We start from the raw sequence: 26,736 nt of genomic DNA on the forward strand, positions 1-26,736 counted from the left end.
CGGGGAAGCAGGGAAGGGCTCCGAGGAGCAACAGGAGAGCCCGGGGGGGCTGCGGGAGCTCACTGGGAAGCCAGAGAAGAGGGGTCCCCGGAGACAGGGTCGGGGGGCTGCCACTGCCCACTGCTCTCCTCCTGGCTTCAAGTCTCGTGGGGTCCGTAGAGCTGCGGAGGTGCGTGCCTGTGGGGGAAGGAGTGGGGGAAGGGAAGGCAGGGGCCCTGCGTGCCCCCGGAGGGAGAGAGTGCTGGGTCTTTCGTCCTGAGGGTTCTCCGCTCTCGCTGGAAGGCGGGGAAGCTTACGGAGGCCTCCAGGGAGGGTTGCGGTAGAATGTGTACCCATTCTCCAGGTGCGCCCTTCCGGAGTCCTGGTCGTAGCTGATTGGTCGGTGCGCGGCAGGGGGTCATTAGTCGGGGCAGCCGTCCGGAGGAGGCAGCCAGGGGCCGCTCGTCTGGTTTTGCTGCTTTTCTGGGCCCGGAGCTGAAGCGCGAGGCGGCCCCGCGCTGTTATCCCTAGAGGTCCCTGTGGAAGGGAGTGGTCACGCAAAGGCCGCGCGCGATCGCGTGAGGCTGCGCTTCAACCCCCTGTTCCTCCCCCAAGGGGGTCTACCGCAGGACTGGCGACAGGTCAGGGGAGGAAAGGTTCCTCTGGGGGCGAGGCCCTTGTTGTTCCAGTTTTGCCCCTTGCTAGGCACCCCCGTGACCTTCTGTACCGGCCCACTGTCCTCGCTCTGCTCGTGCGGAACTGCCTATCACACTGCGGTGTCCTGAGCACTTCACACGCACTGTGCTTCCCTTTTACAGACGAGGACATTGGTGCACAGAGAGGTTAAGTCGCTTGCCTAAGGTCACACAGCTCTGGGTCGCCCTGCCTGAATGGGTCTGAATCCAGATCATCCTTATTTTCCAGACAGGCCACTGGGTCCATGGCTGCGCGCCCCCGCCGGCCCGGCCGCGCCAGGCCGACCCCCAGAGAAGCCTAATGAATGTGCAATGGTCGAGCTGGCGAGCGACAGCCCTGGTGAGGTGCGGCCAGCGCTCGGACCCTGGTTCCCGTTTGGGGATGGGGAGAGGGCGCGGGTCCTCCTGGCCTCCCCTGCCAAGCGCCCCTCGGCCGGAGGGTGGAGCCACTGGTGGGCGGAGCCTTACCCAACGTACCAATAGCGGTGTCGGGCGGAGTTAGGGGGCGGGGCGGGGCCAGTGAGGGGGGTGGGGTCTTCGGGTAACAGGCCAATGGCAGATCGGGGGCGGGGCTGCGGCGGGCGGGGGCGCGCGGAGGCGGTGGCGGCGGCGAACAAAGAGGCGGCGGGCACGGGCGGCCGAGGGGAGCCGAGGGGAGCCGAGCGCAGCCGAGCCGGGCCGAGCCGGGCCGGGCCGGGCCCAGGAGCGCGCGGGCTATGCGGGCTGCCAGGCCGGGGTCGACGGGCCCCTGAACCCGGCGCCCCGGACCAGCGAGGAGCCCCGCCGCGGCCGCGCGCCCGAGGCGGCCGGCCCGCCATGGCCGGGGTCAGCTACACGGCGCCCTGGTGGGTGACCCTCCTGCATCGGCTGCCGCACTTGAACCTGCGCTGGGAGACCACCAGCAGCCAGTTCCGACCCGAGGACACCGACTACCAGCAGGTGACGTGGGCCCCCGGGTCGAGGGTCAGGGCCCCAGGTCATGGCCCTTCCTTTCAAAGGTCTAAAGACACCCCTCCCCCATCGAGGGTCACAGCCCTCCTCCTTGTGGATCGGGTGCCCCTCCACGAGGGTCGCTGTCCCCGTCCTTTTTGAGGGTCTTAAAACGCCCTACTTTTCTTTATGAGTCATTGCTGCCCCCCCTTCTTGAGGGTCCTCTGGGTCTCGGGTCTCTCCTCTTGCAGGGTTTAAGGACACCCACTCCCCCATTGAGGGTCCACCGCCCTCCTGCAGGTTCTAGCCTTCCTCTGGTGTTGCTTGAGGCCCTCTTTTCTGGGGTCCCGTGGAGCCCCCTCCCTCCCCTCTGTGGAGCCCCCTCTGCCAGCTGTCAGCTCCTGCCCAGGCCCCTGTCTGTCACAGGGGCTGTGGGGGGGCCGGGATGGGGTGGGAGCAGGAGGTCGTTGCCGGGAAGAGCCCCCTGCCCATGCAGCCCCGCAGACCTGCTGGGCTGCCCCGCTGTGGGGGGGGGGGGCCACACACAGTGCGGTGTGCCTCAGGTGACACCTGGCCTGCCCGACACCGGCTGCCAGAAGCCCCAGAGGGGGGAGGCCCGGCCACAGGGATACAAGGTGGGCCTCGGCCTGGAAGGCTGGAGAGGGCTGAGCCTGGGCAGAGCCGGGGGTGGCGGAACCCTTCCCAGCCCTCCCCCCAGTGACAAGGCTGTCCCCGTGGACCCTCAGCCCGGGGTCATGCCCAGCCCCAGTGCCAGCCCCGTCACTGAGCCACCGGTGCCTGAGGGCCCGGCCAGGGACCTGGCTGTGGGCTTTCTCTTCCTGCCTGGGGGTCCGGATTCCAGCAGCCTCACGACCTGGGCGCCCGGTCACCTGGCCATGGGAACCCCTCGGGGCCTCTCTGTCTGACGGTCGTTGCGCAGCTGCCGGGGTGGCCCGTGTCACTGCTCACCTGTTCACAGTTCCTCTCTCTCTGTGGCCTCCCTCATCGGGGCAGAGAACGGGAAGCAGAGGGTGAGGGCGCCGCGGGCACCCCAACTCTGCAGGGGAGCCCCAGGCTCCCAGTCCCAGCGCCCGCCTGGTGCCTGTGTCCCCAGTCCTGCAGCCCTGTGTCTGAGCAATCAGAGGGGGGCGAGGGACCGGCCCAGGCACACCCAGGGACAGCAGGATTGTACAGAACCTCATCCCTGCATTCTAGAGGCCGCGCCCTGGGGGGCGGCCGGCGTGGGGGCACCAGCTCTGGGCCCCCCAGGAACTCCGTGTGCCGGCTCTGCCACGTCTGTCCTGGGGGCTCTGCTTCCACAGGCCGGAGGGTGGGCTGCCCTCTCGGAGGTTCCTTGTCAGCTCCGCAGCCCCGGGGGCACCGGGGGCGTCCAGCCGCACTGGGCGCTCCCGCTGGCCCCTGGACTGCCCCTGTCCCTGCTGCCCGCCACGCTTGGGCGGGTGGCCTCGCTCCTGCGCTCCAGGTGCCGTCCTCCGTGGGCCTCCCAGCTGGGGTTCCAGGACACCTGGGCGGGAGTGGGCAAAGGGCAGGCCCCCGACGGCAGGGAGGCCTCGGGGTGGTGGCCAGGTGCCCCTCAGCACAGCCCGTCCTCCCACAGGGCTTTTGCTCCTGAGAGGAGCTTGGTGCCTGCCCGAGCCCTGTTCCCTCGTCGCTGTGGGAGGCTCTGACTCACCCTCTCTCCTGCCTCCTCTCTGAGGAGCAGAACGAGCCACTGAATAATTCACGGGGTGGAAACCGGCCTGTCTCCATCCCCCGCCACCCGTGCTCCCGGCGGGGGGCTGCGGGGTGAGCCACACCTGGGCCTGTGGCCTGCCTCCCCCTTCTGTGCTGGCACCCTTGGGCAAGTGTGAGACCTCTCTGAAGCTTCATACCTCCCCCAGACCCTGGGCTGGTGCCCCTTCTCTCCAAGGTCGCGGCGGGGATGCAAGAGCCTGGGCTCCTGCTCCCCACTGGGCAGGCGGCGGAGGGAGCTCCCTCCCGGGGGGCAGGCTGACGGGGCACCGTGGGCTTTCTCTTCCAGCCTCCCTTGGTGAAGCATTCCTTGCTGTGGGAGGGTATTGCCCTGTCCCATTGGTGGGTGGGGGACTCTTCACCTCCTGATCTCTGGGCCAGGGCACCCGCCTGTCTCCAGCCCCAGCCTGGCTTTCAGGGGCCCCGCAGCCCTCTCCTGCTGTGTGGACTGGGCGCCTCTACCTCCTGACCCATCCAGGGGAAGGGGGGCCTGGGTGCAGGCTTGGGGTGGATGGGAGACCAGTCTTCGGCCTTCTTTGCTGTCTCCTGCCCCCCATCCACTGTTGGGAGCCCTGGTGAAACCCACTGGAAAGCCCCACGGCTACTGTGTTTCAGGGTGCTCTGTGGGGACATCTATCACTAGCCCTTTGTCACACGAGCCTGGGGATGAGGACCGTGTTCGTTACAGAGATGAGCAAGCTGAGGCTCAGAGGGAGAGGGGACTGGCCCGGAATCACGGAGCGAGTGGGGGTCGGCCAGAACCCTGCTGCCGGCCTCCTGCTCCTGGCTCAGGAGCCAGGGTCAGCTGGGCAGCAGGTGGCTGGGGGCCTCCTGGGTGGGGGCCGTCCTGAGGCCTCCCGGAGGCCCCTCCGCAGGGGTGCGGGTGTGTTTCACAACCTGAAGGTTGTGATTTCTCTTGGCTGAGGGTCTCAGGCTCCTGGATCCCCACTCAGGCCTCCATCCTGGAGGGGAGGGACTCCCTGGCCACCGGTGCATCTCTTGGGGGCCTGTGGAGTCTGCTGGACGGACAGACGGCGGGGGCACATGGTGCTGGTTCTGTGAGGCTGATGGTATCTGTGATGGGAGAAGGAGGCCAAGGAGCCTGGGGGGCTGCCTGTGCCGCACCCCCACCTGCCACCAGGGGGGGCTGCCGGCCTGGTGCCCCGGGGCTGAGCTGCCCCAGGGTGCCCAGAGCTGCCACACACCGGGCAGCAGAGAGGTGCTGCCTGACCTTCCATGGGGGCCAGGAGCCCGGCTGTGGGCACTCAGCAGGCCACTTCCTCCCTGGAGCCTGGCCGGCGGCGGGGGGCGCACCGGCCCACGCGCCAGGACAGATGGCAGCAGTCGCCTCAGGTCCCCCACGTAGGGGCCCGCGTCTCATTAGAGATGCGAGTGCTTGCGTGTCGCTGGCGTGACCCCAAAGATGAGAGGCTGAAGCAGCCACGCGGAGACCTCAGGGAAGGGGGTCCCCGGCAGCGGGAACGGCACGTGCAAAGGCCCTGAGGCAGGCAGGAGCCTGCGCCTCGGCCCAGAATGAGAGACTCGCTCTGGCCCGAACGCGCTGCCCTGGGAGGTGGCGAGTGCTTTGTGCCCGGCGGTGTGCGAGCCCCGGCTGCTGGCCACTTGGGGGGAGGGGAGACCCCAGCAGCGTGGGGGGACGCCATGCAAGCCAGGTCAGCCCGCGCCCGTCAGCGGGTGGCAGGGCAGCCCCCTCTGACGGACGGGGGAGGCAGGCCCGGCCGCCGTCCCCACCTCTGACCGGAAGGAAACCCACTCCGGTGGCACGACGGCACTTACGGGCTCTCTTCTCGTTCACGGGAGGCGGGCGCACGCCCGGGCCACTCGGCAAACCGGAGAGAGCGTGAGCACGGAAACGGAGCCCCTCCGGCCGGGGTCCGTCCGAGCGCCCGTGCGGGGCGGGGAGGGGCTCTCAGCGCTGGAATCACGCCCTTTGCCCGTCCAGCCGCCTGCGTTCCGTCACCCTGAGTTCGGGCCTGCGTCCCCGATCCGGGTTCTCGACGCTTGGCCTGCACCCTGAGGTAGTGGTCCGGCTTCGGGGACTGCGAGTGACAGGACGTGCCGCATGGCAGAGCCCTTGGGGGGCTGGGCGGCGGCCTCTGCAGCAGCCCCTGCGTGGACAGAGCTCGGGGCCGGGCCTCGGGGGGCAGGGCCCGTGCGTGGGTGGGCAGGGAAACCCCCGCGGTGCTGCATGGATTCTGTCTGTTTCCCTCCTGGCCGGTGTCAGAGTCCAAGGGCAGAATCCAGTTGGCACCGCCGGGGTCACATGCCTGCCTTTGGCTGGCGGAGGGCTGGTGGCCTGCTGGTGGCCTGCTGGTGGCCTGCGCCGCCTGCGGAGTGCGCACCTGCGGAGGGGCAGGCGTTGGGGCCCGACTCTGGGTCTCCCGCCCAGTGGCGGCGCGGGGGCTGCATCACCAGGCTCTGTTGCTGGGCTACCGGCTCCTGGTTTTCAGGGGTCTGAAGAGGCAGGGACAAGTTCTAGGGGACATGCAGGGCATTGCTCTTTTGTCCCTGGCCAGGGGCTCTTGGCCAGGGTCTGGGTAGGCGGCTCCGACCCCCAGGCCACACCGGCTCTGCCCGAGAGGCTTGGGCTGCTTTTTCAGTAAACAGTCTTCTGGGCAGCCCCACGCTGGCCCTGGGGGTGGGCGCCATCAGCCCCATGCCGGCCAGCGGGCGCCCTCTCCGTGCCAGCCCCGCCCTCAGTGGTTCCTGGGTCCAGCGGGCGGGCGGCAGGACCGGCCCCCTCCCCCCACGGGCACTCTGCTGAGTCCTCAGTTGGAGAAGAGGAACCGAATCTGCAGGCATGGACGGGTTACTGACATGGGAAGTGCCCCTTGTGGCCCCTGAGGGATCGGGCGCATGACGGGGGCAGCAGCAGGACCCCGGGAGCACCCGGTGGCGCTGCCTCCTGGGGGTCTGCGGGGGTCCTGCCCTGGCTCTGTGCTGGGCCAGGACACGCAGCCCTCAGGGGCCTCCGGGGCTCCCCACAGCCTCGGGGCGGGCGACACCCTCAGTGGGCGAGACTCTGAAGGGCGCACACTGGGCCCTGCCACCCAGATCAGGGGCCCACTTCCCAGGGGATGTCCCCGAGCCGAGATCCTGAGGAGGGGCCCAGGCCTGCCCTGGGGACCCTCTGGGAGACGGGATGGCAGAGGCCGACAAGACTGGGCCTGCCGCCTGCCCAGCTGGCCTCCCGAGGGTCCGCAGTGGTCAGTGTCTGCTGAGGCAGCAGGGGTCCGCCCCACGGACGGGGCGGGAGGGCTGTGGTAACCACTGTCAAGGCTGAGTCGCCAGCCCAGGGCCAGCGGTGGGGAGGGCTTCGTGCCAGCCGGCCACGAGGCCACTCTTGTTCTTGTCCGAAGCCAGGACAGGCCCGTGGGTGTGGGGCGTGCCCCCAGGGAGCGGGGCCAAGTGGAGCCAGGGCCACAGATGGGCTGCTTGGGCCCCCATGAGTCTCCCTTTCCCCTGCCTTCCTCTGAGGGCTGTGCCGTCCGTGTGCCCCTCCCCTCCCCCACCCACAGGAGGGGCGGGGGGGGGGGCTGTAAGGGGCAGGGGTGCCCAAGAGGCTGTTTCCTCCCGCAGCCACCACTGTGGCCAGGCCTGTCCTTCGCTGGCCAAGGGCCTGGGGGGAGGCTGGGCTCCCCAAAACCTAGGTGACCACCTCTGCCTCAGAGAAGGGTGGCTGCCGCCACACCACCTGCCACCCCACGCCACCCGCCCGGCTGCCCACTCTGGGCCTGTACGCCCCCAGCTGGGTTCCCGACCGTCATGGGGGCTCTCAGTCCAGTCCAGGCCGGGCCGCACCCCCCCAGGTCACCTGTGCCTGGTAGAGGCAAGTCTGGTGGTACAGGTGGCTTCCGGCTGCATCTGCGGCCCGTGGCCTGGGTCCCCGGATGTGGCCCGAGGAGGGTCACTTGCACACAGTCCTGGTGAAGAGCAGCGGAGTTTACTGGGTGTCCCGCTGGGAGGGACATTAGATCAGGGGACGGAAATAGACCAGGCTGGCTGCCGGGCTCTCTGATGTCCATTCACACTGCGAGCGGGCTGGCGTGCGGGCGGGCGGGGGCGGGGAGAGCCGGGCCCCAGTACTCCTGCACACCGGCCCCAGGATGGGCCGGGCCCGGGGATGACCTGCCCGTGTCTCTGGGGCCCTGGGACGCCGTCCACTCAGTTTCCGGAGGGTGAGGCCGCTGGCGTGTGCCTGCGAGGTGCTGAGGGCAGCTGGCGTGTGTCTGCGTGCCACCTGCTGGCCTGGACATGGGACCTCGAACCCTGGAGGGGGGGGCGGCTTGGACAGAAAGTTGGGCCCCTCCCAGGCTCCTGCCCAGCTGGCCGCTGGCTGTGCTCCCTCGGGCAGGGCCACGAGCTCACCGGCATGGAATTCGCAAACCCCAGGCCCCGCTCAGTGGAAATCTGTTTTTAATTTCTGGCTGAGATCTGGCCGCCACAGCCAGGCGTGCTGCAGGGGCGGGGGGCTGTGGCCGCACAGCCAGCCCGGCGCCCGGCTCGGTCGGCCCCGCGGCCTGCGTCCTCGGCATCCCCTCGGCCTGGCCCAGGGGGCGAGCGGGCCTTTTCTGGAGCTTTCCTCGGGAGGCCTGTGCCGGCTCCCACCCTGCCTCTGTCACTGAAGCGAGGGCTCTGGGGGTCTCTCCTGGTCTCAGGTCCCTGGCCTGGGAAGTGGGTGGCCCCCTGCCTGGGCGGCCTGGGGGCCAGCGGGTCTGTGGCTGAGGCCGGGTCTCAGAGGGGTGGGGCAGCTGTGGGGTGTGCGCCTCCCCAGCAGGGGCCCAGACACAGGGTTCAGCCCAATGTCCCCCCCAACCCCTCCCCCAGGCCCCGGGCCCCAGCCCAGACGCAGGGGAGGGGTCCCCCCCAGGGTGTCTCCGGGATGCCCCCTCCTGGCCTCGTCCTCTGGAGAAGGCAGTTCTGGGGCTGGGGTGGGACGCCCCTTCAGATACAATCCAGGGCCCACTGCTCCCCCGCCCACCAGCTCCACCCCGCCCGCCCACCGGACCCCCAGCTCTGCCCCCTGGCGCTGCAGGCCCAGGCCTGGGCCCAGCCTGCCCTCAGCCCCTGGCTGTCCCCACCCCTCACGGGGCCCTGCTGGCACCCAGCGGCCCCGGAGGACAGTTTAGGGAACACCGCCTGATGCTTCTGTGCCCTCCTGAGACCCCCCCCCGTCTCTAAGCTTCTGGGCCTGCCTGCGGGGGCCTGGGGGTCCCCGGCCAGCCCAGCAGGGCTGTGTCTCTGGCGCCCCAGCACCAGGCCCGGTGCCAAGCCCAGATGCCACAGGTGCTGCCGTTCCCCATCTTGGGCTGGCGCGGGGCCAGGGGCCTGTTATGGGGGGCAGGGGTCACCAGCACAGGGAAGGGGGCGCACCCTGCCCTCTGCCCCCTGGTGGGCCTGCCCTCAGGGAGGGCCGGCCTGCGGGCCCTGGGCCTCGCCAGCTCCCGGCCTGGCCCGGCTGCCGCCCCACTGGGCGGGGATCCTGCCTCCGCCCTGCCAGCTGTGCCCTCGAGGAAACGCCGGTGACTCCACGGCGAGGCCGGCAGAGGGGTCAAGCTGCTGGGCCGGGGCGGGCGGCAGGGTGCTGCTCAGGTCCCTCGTGGCGCTCCCAGCCCGGCGGCCTGGGGCACGTCGGGGTGGCCTGCGTGGCGCTGAGCCTGCCGCTGTGCACAGGTGCGCACACGCACGTGCACTGGCCGGTCTGGTCCGGGCAGCCAGCGGGGGGGGGGGGGGGGGGGGGGGGGTGGACAGGAGGCGTGGCAGGAACTGGCAGGAGGCCTACAAGTCTCTCTCGGTCTGTGGGGTGGTGCTGAGCCTCCCGCGGCAAAGCTTTTAGGCAGATTGGGTGGCCCTGCCATAGCCCTCGTGGGGCGGGCTTGGGGCCCAGGCCCCTTGCAGCCAGAGTGCCAGCAAGGCTGGGGCCCAGCCAAGAATCCCCCCACCCCTCACCCCTCGGGGCTGCCCCCCCCACGTCTCCCTGCCCAGGCTGAGAGGACCTGCAGGGGGCTGGGGCCTGTCGGTTGCCTGACCTGCCTCCCGCCTGGGCCTGAACTGGGGTGGAGGGAGGCCTCCCACCTCCAGCTCTGGCTCTTCTGCGCTTCCCAAGTGGGTGGGCTTTGGGGGCCTCAGGGCGCCAGAGGGGGTTGGCCAGGGTGTTCTCCTGGGCACGCTTACGGCAGGGGCTGCGGGGCCCTGGAGGAGGGCGGGGAGCCCCCCGAGTCCTCACCCCCTGGCCCTCACTGAGCCCAGCACACCCCTGGCGCTTCAGGCGGCTGGTTGCCGGGGCCGGCGGTCGGGGTGTGGGCCCGAGCACTCGCCCAACCCCACTGTGTGCTGACATCCCTTCCGTCACAGACGGAAAATTCCGTTTGGTCCGAGCCCAGATGCTGATCAGACAGTTCCCGTTCTCTTTCTGAATGGGCCCGGGCAGCAGCCGGCGACGCCAGCCCGGGGACGGCAGGGCGGGGGGGCCGGGGGGGCGGGCCCCGTGGGAATGCCGGCAGAAGCCGGGCCCCTGGGAGCCTGTCCTCAGGAAACTGGGCCAGAGGTCGGGTGTGGCACTGGGCCCGGGGGCTGGAGGAAGCGGCCACCCAGCCTGATGCTGCTTCCCAGGGCCGGCGCCCCCCAGCCGGGCTGCCCCGTGTGACCGGGAGGATGCTGTCGCCTCCCTGGGGGGGGCCCTGCGGGGCTGCCCTGGTACGGAGCCCGCGGCCCACCTGGTGGGGTTGCCGTTTAGCGTTCCTGAGAAGGAGCCGTCCTGGCCCTGACAGAGAGGAAGCTCCCCTCAGCCTGTCGGAGCTTGGGGTGGGGGTCAGGGGCCCCCGTGTTTCTGAGCGCCCACTCTGCGCCAGGCCTCGGCCACAGGGCACGGTCCCTGCCGATGGGTGCGCCTGTTGAGGCCTTTCCCGCGCCCCCTGGGGGACGTGCGGGCAGGCGGGTGCTGGAGGGGGCTCCCTGTCCTCACAGCGGAGGGCTGCTCCCCGGGTGCAGGGCCGCGGAGGCAACTCGGGGCACCGGGGCCCCCCCTGCTGCTGCCCCCCAGGCTTGAGGCGCTCATGCCCTTGGGTGCCCTGCTGTGATCCCAGGTCCCATTGTCGCCCCCAAGGGCCTAGGCCTGGGGGCACCGGCCCCACCCTGACTCGGCTCCCTGAGGCGGGGCTGCCTGGGAGTGTCCTGTGTGTGAGGCTGCCCCCGGCCGGCCACCTGTGCCCTGTCCAGTCTCTGGCGAGTGTCTGGTGCCCAGGGGCTGGGCCCCCTCCACCCACCACCTACCACCCCTGGAAGTTTGTGGCCACTGCTGGGGAGCTCATGGGGCAGCCCCTTCGTGTGCATGTGTGAACGTGGGTACGTGTGGGTGTGAATCTGTGTACTGTGCCTGTGCGGACGTGAACATGTGTGTGAACGTACGGCTGTAGGTGTGCCTGTGTGCACGTGTGGGCGCGAGTGTGAATGTGTGAGCATGCACGCATGAACATGGGGGTGTGCACACGCCTACCTTGCCCGTGAGCGGCCCTGGGCTCCCTCCCCTCCGGCCCCAGGGCACCCACCCGCCGCCCACCCCCTCCCCAAGGGCCCCGACTCCTCCCGGAGGCTCCCTGCGGAGGAGCTGCTCCAAGCTTCTGCACACGGCCGCTGCTCTAATCTCGGTGACCGTCCAGGAGAGTGACGTGCCTGCCTCCGTTTTACACGTGGGGAAACCGAGGCACAGAGTTTAAAGTCACTGGCTCAAGGCCCCGTGGGGAACCAGGGGGAGCAGCAGCTGCAGGGCAGCACTCCCTGGGACTCCCTGGGGGCCGGGCACCCCTTGGGGGCCTGAATTCAGGGGGTGGGCTGGGGTGGGAGCCTGGCAGGAGGCCCTCCCCCGGGCCTCTGTCCAGCAGCGGGCAGGGCAGTTCTTGGCCTCCCGGTGGGGACACCCAGGGGGTCTCTGCCCTTGGTCTCGGCACCTGGGCACGGGCTCTGGCGGGGGCCTTGCAAACCGAGAGGGGCTCAGACTCGGCCTCGGGCTGCCTTCGCCCAAGTGAGGGCCCAGGGCGGGGGCCTGGGGCGGGAAGCACCCACCCCGTCCTGCACAGCCAGCAGGGCTGTCGGGAGGCCGCACGGGATCACACACGGCCGAGCTGGGTTCGGGCCAGCGGCTGCCCACGCCCAGCCGGGGAGAGCTGCTCCCAGGTTCTGGTTTTGTGTTTTAATTATAAAGGCCGTACATGTTCGTGGCTTTAAAAAAAAACAAACAGAAAAACAAACCAAGAAGAACCCGACAACAAAAAAGGAGCCCAATCAAAGCTGTAGAAGGAGATCCGGGAACGCCACCCACCCGCCCACCTCCGGCCGGGGCCCGGCGCCTCCCAGCTTGCCTCGCCCCAGGCATCGTGGGCTCAGGAGCCCGTGATGCTTATCTTGCCTCGGCTTTCTCATCTGGTCAATGGGAGTGGGTGGTCCTGGCGCCGCCGAGGCGCCTGATCCAGGTGGGCGAGCTCCGGCGTCCTGGCCACACGGTGGCGGGGACTGCTCACCGCTGGGTGGAGCTCCAAGCCCTGCACCCCGACCTCGCCCCCTCGCCCAGGGGGGCCCTCGGAACCAGGAGCCTGGGCGGGTGGGGCTTTGAGGGGGGCTCAGTGGGGTGCAGGTCTCTAGGGAGGAGTGTGGGGGGCCTGACGGAGGGGCGGGGGAGGAGCCGCAGCAGCAGGGCCTGGCGACTGGCTGGGGGCTGAGGGTGGCTTTGGTTGCAGAAGTGCAGGTGTCCCCTGGAGCCAAGGCCCCGGGCGGTGGGCTGAGCTGCCCTCCGCCTCTGACCTGTGGGGACCGGTCGGACAGGCCCCGCGGCACCCCTGGTCGGGGTCCAGCCCGTGCACATGCACGCAGACCCAGGGAGCCCACAAGAGGGCGCTCGTCCACGTACCCTAATGTTTATCCATTCCCCGAGTTGGGCAGTGTTGGGTTGGTTAGGACTGGCGCCAGAGGCCGAGCCCCTTAGGGTAAACGTGCCCCCCACCACGACTGGGTCCTGGCCCGTGTCCCCGGGACCTCGAGTGCCCCGGGACCTCGAGGGAGCCTTGGGCCGAGAGGTGGCTCTGGTGCCAGCCCCAGGAGGCCTGCTCCCCGCCCCCACCGCTGGTGAGCAGGGCGGTCAGCTCTCCTGCCAGTGCAACCCGGGGCCCGGATTGCTTGGTGGGCGGCAGCGCGGGGCAGCCAGTGGGAAGGGCTGGAGCAGCCTGTGGCTGCAGCCTCCGGTGGTGCCCTGGCCTTCCCCTCGAGAGTGCCTTCCTCCCACGCTGCCTGGCAACCGTCTCCAGGGAGACGGATGCAGTCCCAGTGCCTCTGGCCAAGCCTCTGGTCCCCGGGAGCCCCGGTGTTCCACCCCCAGCAGCTCCCCGCTCCGGCCCACGGAAGCCCCGGTTGCTGAGGCTCAGACGTGGGGAGGGAGGGTGTTCCGGGGTCCTCCTGGGGTCTGGGTCGGGGGGGTGGTGAGGGCAGCTGAGAGGTGCTGGTGGTCCCACCACAACTGCGATGGGTCCCTGGGGTGGGCACCTCCACGTGTCAACCTTTGGTGGGTGCTTCCTTGTGTGCCCCCGAGAGGTGCCCCTGGACCTCTGTCTCCCACCCTGAGGCCTGTGCTGGGTCTGGCCCCACCCCTGTGAGCGCCCACGGGGGAGCCCAGCCTCGGGGACAGGGGTGCCTCCCTGGAAGTGGTGGAGAGTTCTGGGCCCTTCAGGCCGCGGGGGCTCAGGGTCCTGGAAAGGTGGCCTGGCCCAGCGCAGCCTGAGCACAATGGGTGGGGGGGGACTCCATGCCAACGGCCCCAGTGGGGCCTTCACTGGGATGGAGCCCCCCTCTGCTCGGAGGCTGTCCCCCAGCCAGCCCCCCCGAGCATCTCCTCCAAGGGGGAACCCTGCTCAAACATACTCTACCTTGGGCTCCGGAGCCCAGGAGGTGACAGGTCCCCTGGGGAGGGGCACGGGGCGGGGTAGGAGAAGCTACCCCGTGGCCTCCCCACCCCCCCACCCCACACCGGCTCCACCCAGTGGAGCTAGGGTTGGGTCCTGGTGTGTCGTGCAGGGTTGAGGACCAGACTGGGTGACCACGGGCGCGGCACGCAGGTGTTGGGGAGCCGCGACCCCAGACGAGGGCAGGGCTGGCTCTTTGGGAGCGAGTGCCGGGTGCCCTGTTCTGGCGCTCAGGTGGGACGTGCGGGTCCGGGACCCCACCTCCAGCGCCGCTGCCCCGCCCGCAGGCGCTGCTGCTGCTGGGCGCCGCCGCGCTGGCCTGCCTGGCCCTGGACCTCCTCTTCCTGCTCTTCTACTCCTTCTGGCTGTGCTGCCGCCGGCGCAAGAGCGAGGAGCATCTGGACGCCGACTGCTGCTGCACCGCCTGGTGCGTCATCATCGCCACGCTGGTGTGCAGGTGAGCGGGGAGGGGCGGGGCCTGGCTGGGGGCGGGGCCCGGCCTGGCGGCGGGATGGGGGGCCCCCGAGGGATGCCGGCGCCCTCACGCGGCCTCGCCCCGTCCTAGCGCCGGCATCGCCGTGGGGTTCTATGGCAACGGGGAGACCAGCGACGGCGTCCATCGGGCCACCTACTCGCTCCGCCACGCCAACCGCACAGTGGCAGGCGTCCAGGACCGCGTGAGTGGCTGCCCAGATAGCAGGGGCTCTCGTCCCGCCGCTAAACCCCGCGCCTGCGCGAGTGCCTGAGCTTGCGGGAGGAGGCTGGGTGGGGCGACCGAGGGGTGGGCGTGGTTGGGGTGCTGGTGCTCCGGCTCACCCGCCCGCCGTGGCACAGGTGTGGGACACGGCCGCCGCCCTGAACCGCTCCGCCGAGCCCAGCCTTCAGAGCCTGGAGCGGCAGCTGGCCGCGCGGCCGGAGCCCCTGCGGGCGGTGCAGCGGCTGCAGGGCCTGCTGGACACGCTGCTGGGCTACACAGCCGCCATCCCGTTCTGGAGGAACCCGGACGTGTCCCTGGAGACGCTGGCCGAGCAGGTGGACCTCTATGACTGGTACAGGTACGGCGCGCTCCTCACAGTCCACCCCGCCTGGCCCGCTGCCCCGGGGTTAGACTTTTCTTCCGATGGCCAGCTGGCTGCCAGCGCCCGGTGCCTGAGGGTTTATGAGTCACGGGGTCCGGACCTCCAGCAGCCACTAGAAGGACTGATTCCAGCCCCAACAGCCCAGAACCGCCCATGGGTGCCCCTCTGGGTCCCCGGCTGCTTGCCTCAACTCTGCCGGCCCCAGTGCAGATACCTGCCCCGCCCCAGCACCCGCCCCCTCGCCCAGCCACCTGGGGCCCACACCCCCTGTGCCCGCAGGTGGCTGGGCTACTTGGGCCTGCTTCTGCTGGACGTCGCCATCTGCCTGCTGGTGCTGGTCGGCCTCATCCGCAGCTCCAAGGGCATCCTGGTTGGGTGAGTCTGTGTCCTGGCCTCCCCTCCCCCACTGGTGGGTCAAGCTCGGGGTTTGTCCCAGGGGAGAGGGGGGGGGGGCAGAGCCACACCTGTGCACTGGGAGCTGGCCCCCTGGCCTGCAGCCTGCCGGGCGGCATGACTCCCGCCGTCTGCCCTCCACACCGTACCTGGGGGTGCTGACTGGCTCTCGTGGTCCCCAGGGTCTGCCTGCTGGGGGTCCTGGCCCTGGTCATCAGCTGGGGTGCACTGGGCGTGGAGCTGGCTGCGTCTGTGGTGAGTGGCAGCCGGGGGGCGGTGTCCTTGTCTACAGGGCCCGTCGTGGGGTGGGGAGGGAGCCTCAGTCCTCGCCCCTCCCGACTCCCATGGGACACCGAGGGCCCCAGGGGCTGGCCCTGCCCTGGGGCGCATGGCAGGTCCCTGCCGCCCCTCCTCCCACCCTTCAAAGCGTACCTTCTGGAGGAGTGAAAGCAGACCCTGGGGGCTCAGGCTCCACCCTGGAGCTCGGAGGGTGGGAGGGCCCCGCTGGGTCACCCCGGCTTCCTCGCCTGCATCCGTTCCAGGGGTCCAGCGACTTCTGCGTGGACCCCGACACCTACGTGACCAGGATGGTGGAGGAGCACTCGGTGCTGAGTGGGGGTGAGTGTGCGCGCCGGGGGCTGGGCTGGGAAGGCCCCCCCGAGTGAGGTGGAGGCACCTGGCACCAGGGTCAGGGTCAGGGGGAGGCCGCTGATGATGGGAGGGGGCGGGGGACACGGGGGGCAAGGAGGGGTGCGAGAGTGATGGGGAGAGGTGATGGCGGCTGCTGCCAAGTGGGAGTCGAGACGGCCGTGCCCCGTGGGCAGAGGCCCCAACTCAGAGACACTCGGGGGTGCTGGGGAGGCGGAAAACACCCGTGGCGCGAGGAGAGGGCGGGAGGCATCGGGGCCAGGTGTGTGCTCAGGACTTTGGACTTCACGCCATGGCCCCAGTGGAGGGTGGGGAGCGGGGGAGACATGTGGGGGTGAGTGGCTTCCTCAAGCTCCCTGGGCTGCCGGAGCAGCCGGGGGCAGGGGCGAGGGAGGGAGCCGGCAGGAGGCAGGGCAGCTGGAGCCCACGGGCGAGAGGAGAGGACAGTGGAGCAGCCACGGGACTTCCCCAGAAGTTTGGGGGTGGGGGAGGGGCTGGAGGGCTCCAGGGCTGCGGGCTGAGTAGGGGACAGAGCAGGAGGGTACTGACCGGCCCTCAAGGGACTGTCCCCCCCTTTGCCCAAGAAAGCCCCAGGGGCGAGCGTGGGGGGCTGGATTTGGCCTATTTTGTTAAGGAGTCATTTCCACCTAAGCCCGAGGAGCCCCACTGTGGGGGCAGGGGAGCCTGCTTTGCCAGGGGAGCCTGCTTTGCCAGGGGCCGGCCAGGCTGGTGACAGTTGTTCCCGCCATTGTCCCAGGCCTTGGTGCCCTCAGCCCCGCCTCCCCAGGCCCGCACGGGTCCCGCACGAGGCCCGCACGCCAGCCCGTGTACAGCGGCTGACGTGAAGTGGGGACTTCGAGGTGTTTCCACACGCGCTCGAAGGGGCCCCAAACCTGAGGGGCTGGGTGTGGGGGCGGCCAGCCCTGCCCCCCCTCCAGCCCCCGTCCCCATGCCCATCCTGCTCTGGGCCCCCGGGAGCCCCCAGCAAGGGAGCCGTGTGCAGCTGCAAAGCTAGTGTCCTGTTTGTGGGGCGGTGGGCCTCTGACCTCCCGGGGGCGCCCAGGGGCCAGAGAGCAAGGAGGGGCCGGGGGCAGGCGGTCGGGGTCTCCTGGGGTTTCCAGAGTCAGAACTGTGAGTGAATCCCCGTCTTTAGGTGCTAGAGGCCGAACTGACCCTGTTTCAGGGGGTGGGGACACGCAGGACAGCTGTCCTGCCCGGGCCCTCCGGGCTGCACGCCCTTCTCTTGTGACTCCCTGGCCTCACACATGCTGTTCTGCCCAGGTGGCCCATGGGTGGGTGCTTCCCGGGGGTCTTCTGACCCTGCAACCACCCCTTCCCCCCTTAGCACCCCGTCTGCTGCTGCCAAGGGAGGGCAGGTATGAGGCTGCCCTCCGAGAGTCGTGCCCCTGGCGGGGACACCCAGTAGGAGGGCCTGGGCCCGGCCCGGCTCCCTGGGGGCCACGACCCCCCCACATGTGACCATAGACACGCACATGTGCACACCGGCAGGCACACGGACATGCCCACACACCTGTGTGCACATGTGCATGCACATGCATGCGCACCCACACACACAGCACATGTGCACAGGCGGGCACACAGGGGCCCACATGCATGTGGTGTCTGTGCACATGGACACACCGGCGTGTCTGCACACACGTGTGCACCTGTGGGAGCCCACGTGGCCTCGCCCACTCAGCCGCCGCCGTCTCCCCACAGACATCCTGCAGTACTACCTGGCCTGCTCGCCCCGCGCCGCCAACCCCTTCCAGCAGGTGAGAGCGCGGGCTGCCCCGGCCCCTCGTCTGGGGTGTCTGCAGCCCCCCGGGCCCACCGTCAGGCCGCAGTGTGGTGGGGAGACAGCTGGACAAACCTCACTGACGTCACTGACTGCCCCCCGGGTGCCGCCCCGGTGCCCCTGTGCCCCCCAAATTCCTGGGGCCCCTCTCATGTCCTGGGCTGCCCCCGGCCAGCCCGGCAGGGCCGAGCCCACGGGTGGGCGCGGAGGTCCCGTGCCGGCTCCAGAATGAGTGGACGGGTGTGGCCACGGTGGGTTTGGAGGGGGACCCTCAGCCCGCTGCCTGTCACTCCCCATGGCTGCCTGGCCCTCGGGGTCCTGAGGGCCACCTGTCTGCTTGAAAGACGCTGCACCTCCGACAGTCTGCACCGTCTGGGTGCGTGGCACCTGGGGGCCAGGGAGGGGTGTCCCACAGGCCCCCCGGACGACCTGTGTGAGGCAGGGCCTGGCGGGGGCGGGGGGGGTGGGTAGTGGGCTGCTGGCCTCACCGCCCTCAGCCGGCCTGTCTGTGGAGCAGAAGCTGTCGGGCAGCCACAAGGCGCTGGTGGAGATGCAGGACATCGTGGCCGAGCTGCTGAGGACCGCGCCCCGGGAGGCCCCGGCCACCAAGGTGAGGGGCGGGCGCGGGGTCGCCGGGCGGCACCACCGCGCAGGGGCCTCCTGCCCACCCTTCCACACAGAGGCTCCTCCTCCCCCTCCTCCCCTCCATGTCCCCAGGGATTTTCGGTGGCTTCTCAAAAGAGTTCTGCTCTTCATTTTATTTTTCTTAAGATTTTATTTATTTATTTTTAGAGAGAGAGGAGAAGGGAGGGAGGAAGGGAAACATCAATGTGTGGTTGCCTCTCGCACACCCCCTACTGGGGACCTGGCCCACAACCCAGGCATGTGCCCTGACTGGGAATTGAACCTGGGACCCTTTGGTTCGCAGGCCGGCACTCAGTCCACTGAGCCACAGCAGCCGGGGCCCTGCCTTGCGTTTTAAAAAATCGCACAGACTCCTCCTATTGAGAGAGTAGGGAAGCTGAGAGCAGGTGCAAGGACCAAGTGAAGACCTGCCTGGCTGTGCTTCCTGCACAGGTGCGCCCCCTGGGGGCGTCCTGGGGATGTGAGGCAGGGACTGTGCGTGCCCGGACGCTGGGCAGTGCCTCCCTCCCTCCCTCTCTCTCTCTCTCTCTCTCTCTCTCTCTCGCACGTGCACACACAACACTGTCACTGCCAACGCCGCCAGGCCCCCCAGAGGCGCACACACTGCCCCACACTCTAGCTTAATTCTAGGTTAATGTTACTCCCTTTTATTAATTTTTTAATATAGTGTTTTGTTTTATTTTATTTATTTTTTAAAGGTTTTATTTATTTATTTTTAGAGAGGGAAGGGAGGGAGAAAGAGAGACAGAGAGAGAGAAAAACATCCATGTGCGGTTGCTGGGGGCCGTGGCCTGCAACCCAGGCATGTGCCCTGACTGGGAATCGAACCTGCGATGCTTTGGTTCGCAGCCCACACTCAACCTACTAAGCTACGCCAGCCAGGGCTCCCTTTTATTTCTTACTCCTGCCAGGGCACCCTTGGTGCTCTGCAGCCTGAGCGGGTAGGCAGGTGTGTTGGCTGCTTGGGTGCCGTCACAGAGTGCCACTCGGGCGGCTTAGGCCTCTGTCTCCCAGGCCGGGTGGCTGGAAGGCGGAGACTTGCCCCCTCCCTCCTTCCCTCCCTCTCTCTTAAAAAAAAAAAAAAAAAGGAATGAAAGAAACGTCTTCGGGTGAGGATAAAAAAAAGACCCAGGCCCATGTCAGGAGACACTAGGGTGCACCTGTCCCTTCCATGACACTGAGGGGCCACACAGCAGTGTCTGTACTGGACAGGCATTCGCGGGTCCTGCTGTCCCTGTCTCCCCTCATGTCCTCAGTGGTCTCCCTGAGGCCAGGCCAGACTCTGGGGGTGCAGTTCGTGAGAGCTGGGGCTCCTCAAGGCCTGAGTGGAGATCGCAGGGCACGGGGCGGTCTCGATGGCAGGGGGAAGGGGGGTGGAGACCTGGGAGAGTCCCAGGCGCCCGGGGCTGGCTGGGGCTCCCCGCTCCAACACGGTGCCGACCGGCCGTGGTGTGTGTCCCCAGGACCCTCTGCTCCGCGTCCAGGAGGTGCTGAACGGCACGGAGGTGAACCTGCAGCAGCTCACGGCCCTGGTGGACTGCCGCAGCCTGCACCTGGTGAGACCGGCTCCCGGGGCCGGGGCTGTGGCAGGGAGAGGGCCGTGGTGGGGGCCGTGGTGGGGGCCCAGCCCAGGCTCCAGGCCAGGGCTCCACGGGGAGCGGGGGACGGCCCAGGCTGCTGCGAGCCGGGCTGCAGCCCCAGCTCGTCCGCCTCACCCGGCCGTCCTGCCGTCTCCGTCCCCGCTGGACCCAGGACTACGTGCAGGCCCTGACCGGCTTCTGCTACGACGGCGTCGAGGGCCTCATCTACCTGGCGCTGTTCTCCTTCGTCACCGCGCTCATGTTCAGCTCCGTTGTCTGCAGCGTCCCGCACACCTGGCAGCAGAAGAGGTGAGGGCTCACAGGCGCCCTCCGGTTTCCCCGGCCACGGCCCACACACGGGGCGTTTTTAGGGGCCTGCCTTCCGGACGCCCCCGTCCTGGTCCCCAGAGACAGGGACCGGGGTCTCCTCGCCTCCTGTGGGCCATCGACCCCTGCAGCCTCCGTGAGGCCGGGGGGCCCTGGAGGAGCCCCGTGTCACAGGCGGGACACTGAGCCTGAGGAGCTCCTGGCATGGGGGGCACCATGAGGCCGGAGCAGGCAGGCGGGGGCGGGGGGAGCGGCCCCTCTTGTGGGGCTGGCTGCCCGCCCACACCCGCCATGCCTCTGGCTGGCCTCAGAGCACCTCGTCCACCCTCACCCAGATGTGGGTGTGCAGGGCTGCGGCGGGCTGGCTGGGGAGGGCCCTGGGCAGCTGTGGCTTTCGTGGCCCACTCAGCCGGCCAACCTGAATGACAGCTCCCCCCCAGGGGGCCGCTGTGTCCTCATCTTTGAAGCGGGGGTCCTGGCAGCCCCTGCCTCGTCTCCCCAGTCAGCACCGGGTGGTGGTGTGTCGGGGCGCCAAGCCCCTCCCCTTCTCGGGCCCGTGGTTTCTCTCCCACAGTCACCTCCTGCCTCTCCTCCCCTTTGGGCTTTGGCTGCTCCTCGGTGGCCCCGCTCCGGGGACAGATAACTCATCCCAGGTCCCTTCCCTCTGTCTGCATTTCTGCTCCGTGGTTCTCTGTGGTGACGGAGGCCGTGACAACAACAAGGACGGTGGCGAGGGTGGTGGTGACGGTGGTGGCGACGGTGAGTTTGGGGCCTGACCCCGTGCCGGGTGTCCCTCCCCACAGGGGCCCGGACGAGGACGGGGAGGAGGAGGCCGGCCCGGGGCCGCGGCAGGCGCACGACAGCCTCTACCGCGTCCACATGCCCAGCCTGTACAGCTGCGGCAGCAGCTACGGCAGCGAGGCCAGCATCCCGGCCGCGGCCCACACCGTCAGCAACGCCCCGGTCACAGAGTACATGTGAGTCGCGGGGCGGAAGGGCTGGGGGCAGCCCGGCGGGGGCAGGCAGCGCCGAGCCAAGCTGGCGGCAGGAGCTCCTCGCGGCCACAGGCACACGTGCCGGCCGCCGCACCTGCCGGCCGGGGCTGAGAGGGCGGGCCTAGCCCGGGCGAGTGAGCTGGACAGGGTGCTGGAGGAGCCGGCAGAGCCAGGGGCAGGGGCTGCTGGGCAGAGAGGCCCGTCCCACAGTGGGGCCACATTAGGGCTGGGCCTTCCCCCCACCCAGGGGGCTGCCGGGGTGGGGGTGGGGTCGGCCTTCTGTACACAGGCAGATGTGGGGGGAGGCCACGGGGAGGCCACGGGGTCAGACGCAGGGCCTGTGTCTAGGTGGCCGCGGGGATGCTGTGGCCCAGGGCCCGGGCTGGGCATGAGGTGGACAGGCAGACACCCTTGGGCCCACTCTGAGCCCTGGGTTACTGTGCCGGGTGCTTGCCAGGAGGTAGCACCCAGGGATGGTGAGAAAACCCAGGGTGCACCGCCCCGGCCGCAGCCGCGGTTGGGGGCGCCAGGCAGAGCAGGGGGGCGCACAGCTCGCCCGGCTCCAGAGCTGGGACCTCCGCGGCCCACGCCCACTCGCGGCCCCTCTCTCCTCAGGAGCCAGAATGCCAATTTCCAGAACCCCCGCTGTGAGAACACCCCCCTCATCGGGCGGGAGTCCCCACCACCCTCAGTAAGTCGGGGCCGGAGGGCGGGCGGGGCGCCACCCGGCCGCCTGGGTGGTCTGCCGTGGTCCTCTGTGAACCTGCAGCCGGGCCGGTGGGGCTGGGTGGGCTTGCACGCTGGCCTTGAGGTGCCCTGGGGCCCAAGTGGGCGGCAGAGGCCAGCGGCCTGGCCACCAGCTCAGCACGGAGGGGCCCTGGCTGCTGCTTCCCAGCCGACCGCTTCCTCCTCTTTTCCTTTCTCTGGCGTCCGGAGCTGAGCCCAGGCCTTGGCCCCTGGCCACTCCAGACCAGCCTGGCCTTCCCTCGGCCCTCGGGGCTGAAGCATGGGAAGGGGGGGACAGGGCGTTTTTGTGCCAAAGAGAAGGAGTGTGCAGAGGGGCAGGGCCCCGGCGGGCCTCCTAGAGGCAGTGGGCTGCTCCTGGCAGGCTGGCCGGAGGGGCCGATGGTCACCTTGCTTCAGGACAACCGCCCTGCTGTGCAGTGGCCCCGCTGCGCCCTGCAGCAGAGCCAGCCTGGACCTCCTGGACCCGGGGTGCCACGGGCTCCCCGGCTGTCACCCCGCCGGCACTGTGCTCCGGCCCCCACGGCCACCCCCGGCTGGGCCCTCACCCTGGCGTTGAGGCCACTCTCTCTCTCTCTCTCTCCTGCACCCCTCCCACCCTGGGCCCTCCTAGCGGTATCTGGCTGCCCTGGACTCTGGCAGCCACACGGGCTGGCAGTTTAAGCCCCTGGACAGTGCCCGAGCACGGTGGTGGCCGTGCCCTCAGAGCGACAGGTACTGACCCGCCTGGCCCCTGCCCTGTGCAGCGCCTGCCTGCCTCGCCTCCGCGCCTCACGCCCTCCGCTCGCTGCTGCCCGCAGCGGGGCCGGCCAGGGCCTGACCCAGGTGCCCCGGGGCCGCCCCAGTCGGTGCTGTGGGGCCGGCACAGGCCCATGCGCTTCGTGGCTTCCAGCACAGCCACAGAGACCTCTGGGGCCGTCCCTGGGCCGTCACCCCCACTCCGGGGACAGGGAGGCCTGCCCCCCAGCCCAGCTGTCCTGGGCACCACCCGGCCAGGAGACCGTCCGCCTGAGGCCCTGCATGTCCGGAAGTGCACACAGGGGGGCGCCGACGAGCGTGCGGGCTGCGGCCGGCCGTCCCCATAGTGCTGTGCGCCTGCATGGGCTCCCTCGGCGGTCTGGGCCGCGGCCCGCCGCCCCCACCCCTCCGCATGTCCACGGAATGCCACGGCCCCCGTGCCCGCTGCTGCTCCTCCTGTGTCCCTCCTGGCCCCCGATGGGCAGGACAGACCCTCCCCACCAGGAGTTCTGGGAGGGCTCTCCAGACCGGGGGACACGGTCCCCCGACCTGGGGACTGTAGGGTGGGCTAGCATGTGGCCGGGGGGGCCTGTCTAACAGACCCCTTGACCCCTGATGACCTGTGGCACAGGTCTCAGCCCTTGTCCCCACCCCTACGGGCGTGGGACCCTTTGCACATGGGTGGTGGCACGCACCTGCTCCACAACTGTTCACTGGCACACATGTGCACTCAGGTGTGCACTCACGCACACGTGTGCACAGGCCCCGCACACGCATGTGCACTGAGCAAAGCTCCCGTGCCTCGGGTTGGACGAGGGCCATGAGCTGTGCGGTCCTCCCCTCCCCCCCCCCCCCCCCCCCCCGCCTGTCCCTGCGTCTGGAACCTGGGAGGAGCCTGGGCTGGCCGCCCCCCCAGCTAAGTGCATCGCCTGAGCCCGAGGGGCCCACGCAGCTGCGGGGCCGCCCTCTCCCGGGGTGCAGGGCGGCGTGGCCCACGGCCCCGCTGCTCCGGGTCCTCCTGGACCGCCAGACTCTTCCTGGAGCTCGCCCCGCCCCCGCCCTTGCGCGGCACCCTGAGGCGGGAAGAGGGCCTGTGGGTGGCCTTCAGGTCCTGGGCCTTGGGGGGGGCCTTCGAACTCGGGCCCTTCGGGGCGGGCAGAGTGCTGGTCCCACCGGGACGGGGCCCTCAGGGCTCCCGGCCTCTGCACCGGGCCAGCTGCCCCCCGCCCCAAGCCCTCCCCCAGGGCTGCCAGCCATCAGCCCTGCCCCCAGGGGTGCTCGCAGCGGCCGGCTGAGGCCGTGCCCACGCCCCGCTCACCGAAGCCCCCTTCTCCCCGCAGTACACGTCCAGCATGAGAGCCAAATACCTCGCCACGAGCCAGCCTCGCCCCGACTCCAGCGGCAGCGGCCACTAGACCGCCAGGCCGGCCCCCGCCCCACGTGCCAATCGCCCCGTCGCCCCCAGGCCAGCACTGCTGCTCCCGCCTCCCCCGGGGCTGCCCGCCAGGCCCGCCCTCCCTTCCTGCAGGAGCCCGGACACCCAGCCCCACGCCCTCCACCCTCCCAGGGTTCAAGTTCACAGAGCCCTGCTCCGGGCCACCCAGCCAGCGCTGCGCCCCGGGGACCCTGGAACCCTGCCGCTCCCGCCTCGCCGCGCCCTCCTTCCCTCCGCAGCCCTGACGCCCTGGGCCACTGCGTGCCCCGGTGCCGGCGCCTCCTCGCTCCGCTCCGCAGTGCGTCCCCCCTTCTCTCCCCCCGAGGGGCCGCCTTTGCTGCCTCCGCCCGCCCCCCATCGCTTTCTCCCTCAGCAGCGCCGGACCCTCCACGCCGCGGGAGGGCGCCAGGCGCCACGCCCAGCCCAGGCCGCTCACCCAGTGCTGGCCGCCCTCTTGGTGCCAAACCCCTCCCTCTCCCCCCAGACTCGGCAGCTGGTTCCAGTTCCCTCTTGCACTAACCACACTCATCATCATCTCTAGGGCAGGCGGGCCGCGGGGGCTGCTGGCGAGCACACTCCCCCCGCCCCCGTCCACCCAGGACAGGTGCAGTGTCCCGAGCCTCCTGTGAATGAGCCCCAGCCCCTGCCGCCCCCGGGGACTAACCACTAACCTCACCCCAGCCGCCCGCCGGGGTCCCCTGGCCGGGCTGGCGAGTGGGACCCCGAGTCCAGGACAGCTAGCCGGGAGTCCGGCCGGAGCCTCCGGTTCTTCTCGGGCACTGCTGCCGGGGGGGGGGGGGGGGGCGCATGGGCAGCCTGCCCGGGGCCCCGAGAGCCCTCCCCAGGCCGGTGTTGCCCCGGGCGGACTGAGGGCTGCAGGACCGTGGTCCCTGTGGCCTCGGTCTCCCTACCTGTGAAGTGGGAGCGAGGCTCCCTTGGGTGCTTTTGGCTTCAGTGTACAATGTTTGCCGTTTCCTGCCGGGGGCGGGGGCAGCCCCACGCTGGGACAGGACGGCCCCTGCCAGCCCCAGCCCTGGCGTGGCCGGCCTCTCACGAAGGGGCTGGTGCCGGCTGAGGCCTGTGATGCCCCCGGCCAGGGTCCCAGAGAGGGAGCTGGGCAGCTGGCCGGGCAGTTTACAGACCAGGGGGCGCACGGGGCAGCACCCCGCCTGGGCCCGCCTCAGAGAGGCCGCCGGCATCCCTCTGGGACCTCCCTCCTCTGTGCTGGTGTCTGGGACCAAACGGGCAGGCGGGCCAGGCCGCACCTGCCCCGCCCAGGGTCGGCCTCCGCCCTGGGAAGGGAGGGGCGTGAGTGGGCTCACACTGGGCTCCTGGGATGGCCGGACCTCGCCCTCACTGCGCTGCGGGACGCTGTGGGACACTGCGGGCCACAGCCTGCCTGCCCGCCTGTGCCCTGGGCTCCGCCCTGCGGCCGTGGCCGTGGCCTGAGCATCCCGGCCTCCCACCAGTAGGGCCCAGCAGTCCTGTGGTGCCTGCCTCGTGCTCCGCACAGCCCGGCAAGGCCGCCCCAGGTGCAGTGGGTCTCGGGGGCAGCAGCCCCGCCCACGCCCTGTGACAATGTGCAGCCCCCCACTCCCCCCGCCCCCAGTGTGGGCAGGGTGTGCCCGCTCGCCCTTGACGCCCTCCGGCCTCTCCACTCATGGACGCTGGACACAGAAGGGAGGAATCCAAGGGGTCAAAGATGAGCTTCAGCCATGCGGGGGGGTCCCACTTTGGTTTTACTTTTGTTCTGTGTTGGGGCCTCTTCCTGGCCGTCCCCCACTCTGTGAACCTCCCCACACCCCCAACCCCCCACACCAGCCCCCCGCCCCAACATCCTCTCCACACAGCCCCACCGCCACCCCCGTGGGCCCTCGGCCCCTCCGGCCCTGCAGCATCCTGGGGGGTGGGTGCTCGACCGTGGGGGGAGCAGGGAGCCCACAAAGCCCCCCAGGGCGCGGCCCCCACAAGGCTGGGTGCGCCGGAGGCGGGGTCCCCTGGGATACCTGGCCCGCGGGCCCTGGCTGCTGCCCCAGGCCGGGGCAGTGAGTGGGAGGCCTGGTCGGAAGGCCCTGACCCTTCTCCCATCCACACCCACCCCATCTCACTATGCAATTCCAGTCCAAGCCCCCCGCCCCTGCCCACCCCGGACCCCACCCAGCCCGGAGGGAGAGCAGGTGGCAGCCCCCGGGGGCCCAGCGGGGGGAGGTCTCGGTTCAGCCACATGTCACACGTTCGCCACACACGGTCTCTCGAGATAACTTCGTGGAGACTCCACCCCTCCCGGCCCCCTCCCACCAGATTGACTATCCGAGCTGACTGGGGACAGAGGCCTGAGCCACGGGTCACTGACCTCCGACCTCTGACCTCCCCAGGGCCATGGCTGGATGTGCTGTCGCTGTGTTTGTTTTTTCTTTTTTCCCCCCCACCCCAAAGTGGGCTTGGGGTTTAATTTTTATATCTTTGGGGCTTTATTTTTCTTGGCAAATACTAAAATCTCGTCAATATAATTTCCGTGGTTTCTATTCAGCTTGGGTTTCATGTTTTAAAATAAACAAATTTTAAAAAACAGGTCTCTCCCTTCCTGAGTCGTCCTGGATCCCACCCAGGTCTGCGGGCGGGGTGGCCACGTGCGGAGACCCTGGGGCTGGGGAGGCACCTTGGGGTGGGCGTCAGACCTGAGGTTCGGGGGCGGGGCCTCTGGCCTGCCCCGAAGCTGCCCTGGAGGGCGTGAGGGCCGGGCACTGCGCACGCAGGGCAGATCGGGAGCTTGCTTTGCGGTCTGGAGGTGCAGTGGAGGGGCCCGAGGGGACACGGGTGGCTGGGCGGGGACACCGCCACCACCAGGGAGGTGACAGGCAGGGGCAGAGAGGCCGGTGAGTGCTGTGACCCAGGACTGTGGGAGAGCCATGGTGCGGGAACGTGGGGTTCCCCAAGGCCCTGAGGCCCTCGGTCTGGAGCCCAGAGTACAGCTGGGGGCAGCGGCTTCCTGCCCAGGGTGGCGGCTGAGCCGGGGGAGGGCTGGGCAGA

General features: G+C 69.8%; 1 protein-coding gene across 2 annotated transcripts; it reads left to right on the forward strand.

The window, feature by feature from the left end:
- Positions 1-1,286: 1,286 nt before the first annotated feature.
- TTYH3 (tweety family member 3) lies at positions 1,287-25,280 on the forward strand. Of its 2 annotated transcripts, XM_036014532.1 has the most exons (15): positions 1,287-1,613; positions 13,612-13,781; positions 13,890-14,001; positions 14,159-14,379; positions 14,683-14,778; positions 14,979-15,051; positions 15,339-15,414; positions 17,164-17,219; positions 17,760-17,852; positions 19,351-19,443; positions 19,640-19,776; positions 20,598-20,771; positions 21,405-21,480; positions 22,147-22,247; positions 23,612-25,280. In XM_036014532.1, exons 1-15 carry the CDS (start codon positions 1,491-1,493, stop codon positions 23,625-23,627), a joined length of 1,617 nt encoding a protein of 538 aa, XP_035870425.1. In that variant the 5' UTR covers positions 1,287-1,490; the 3' UTR covers positions 23,628-25,280. The 2 variants fall into 2 exon arrangements, with proteins under 2 accessions (XP_035870425.1, XP_028383083.1); XM_028527282.2 differs by lacking the exon at positions 22,147-22,247 and having other exon boundaries at positions 1,288-1,613; positions 23,612-25,279.
- Positions 25,281-26,736: the final 1,456 nt, after the last annotated feature.

This window comes from Phyllostomus discolor, chromosome 13 (assembly GCF_004126475.2).
Source record: "Phyllostomus discolor isolate MPI-MPIP mPhyDis1 chromosome 13, mPhyDis1.pri.v3, whole genome shotgun sequence".
Classification (NCBI taxonomy): domain Eukaryota; kingdom Metazoa; phylum Chordata; class Mammalia; order Chiroptera; family Phyllostomidae; genus Phyllostomus; species Phyllostomus discolor.

Bases quoted from the DNA above. Each gene is read 5' to 3' on its own strand.
- TTYH3 (XM_036014532.1), top strand. From the start codon at position 1,491: ATGGCCGGGGTCAGCTACACGGCGCCCTGGTGGGTGACCCTCCTGCAT. The intron at 19,777-20,597 runs GTGAGGGCTCAC...CCCTCCCCACAG, and splicing joins CACACCTGGCAGCAGAAGAG to GGGCCCGGACGAGGACGGGG. The intron at 20,772-21,404 runs GTGAGTCGCGGG...CTCTCTCCTCAG, and splicing joins GCCCCGGTCACAGAGTACAT to GAGCCAGAATGCCAATTTCC.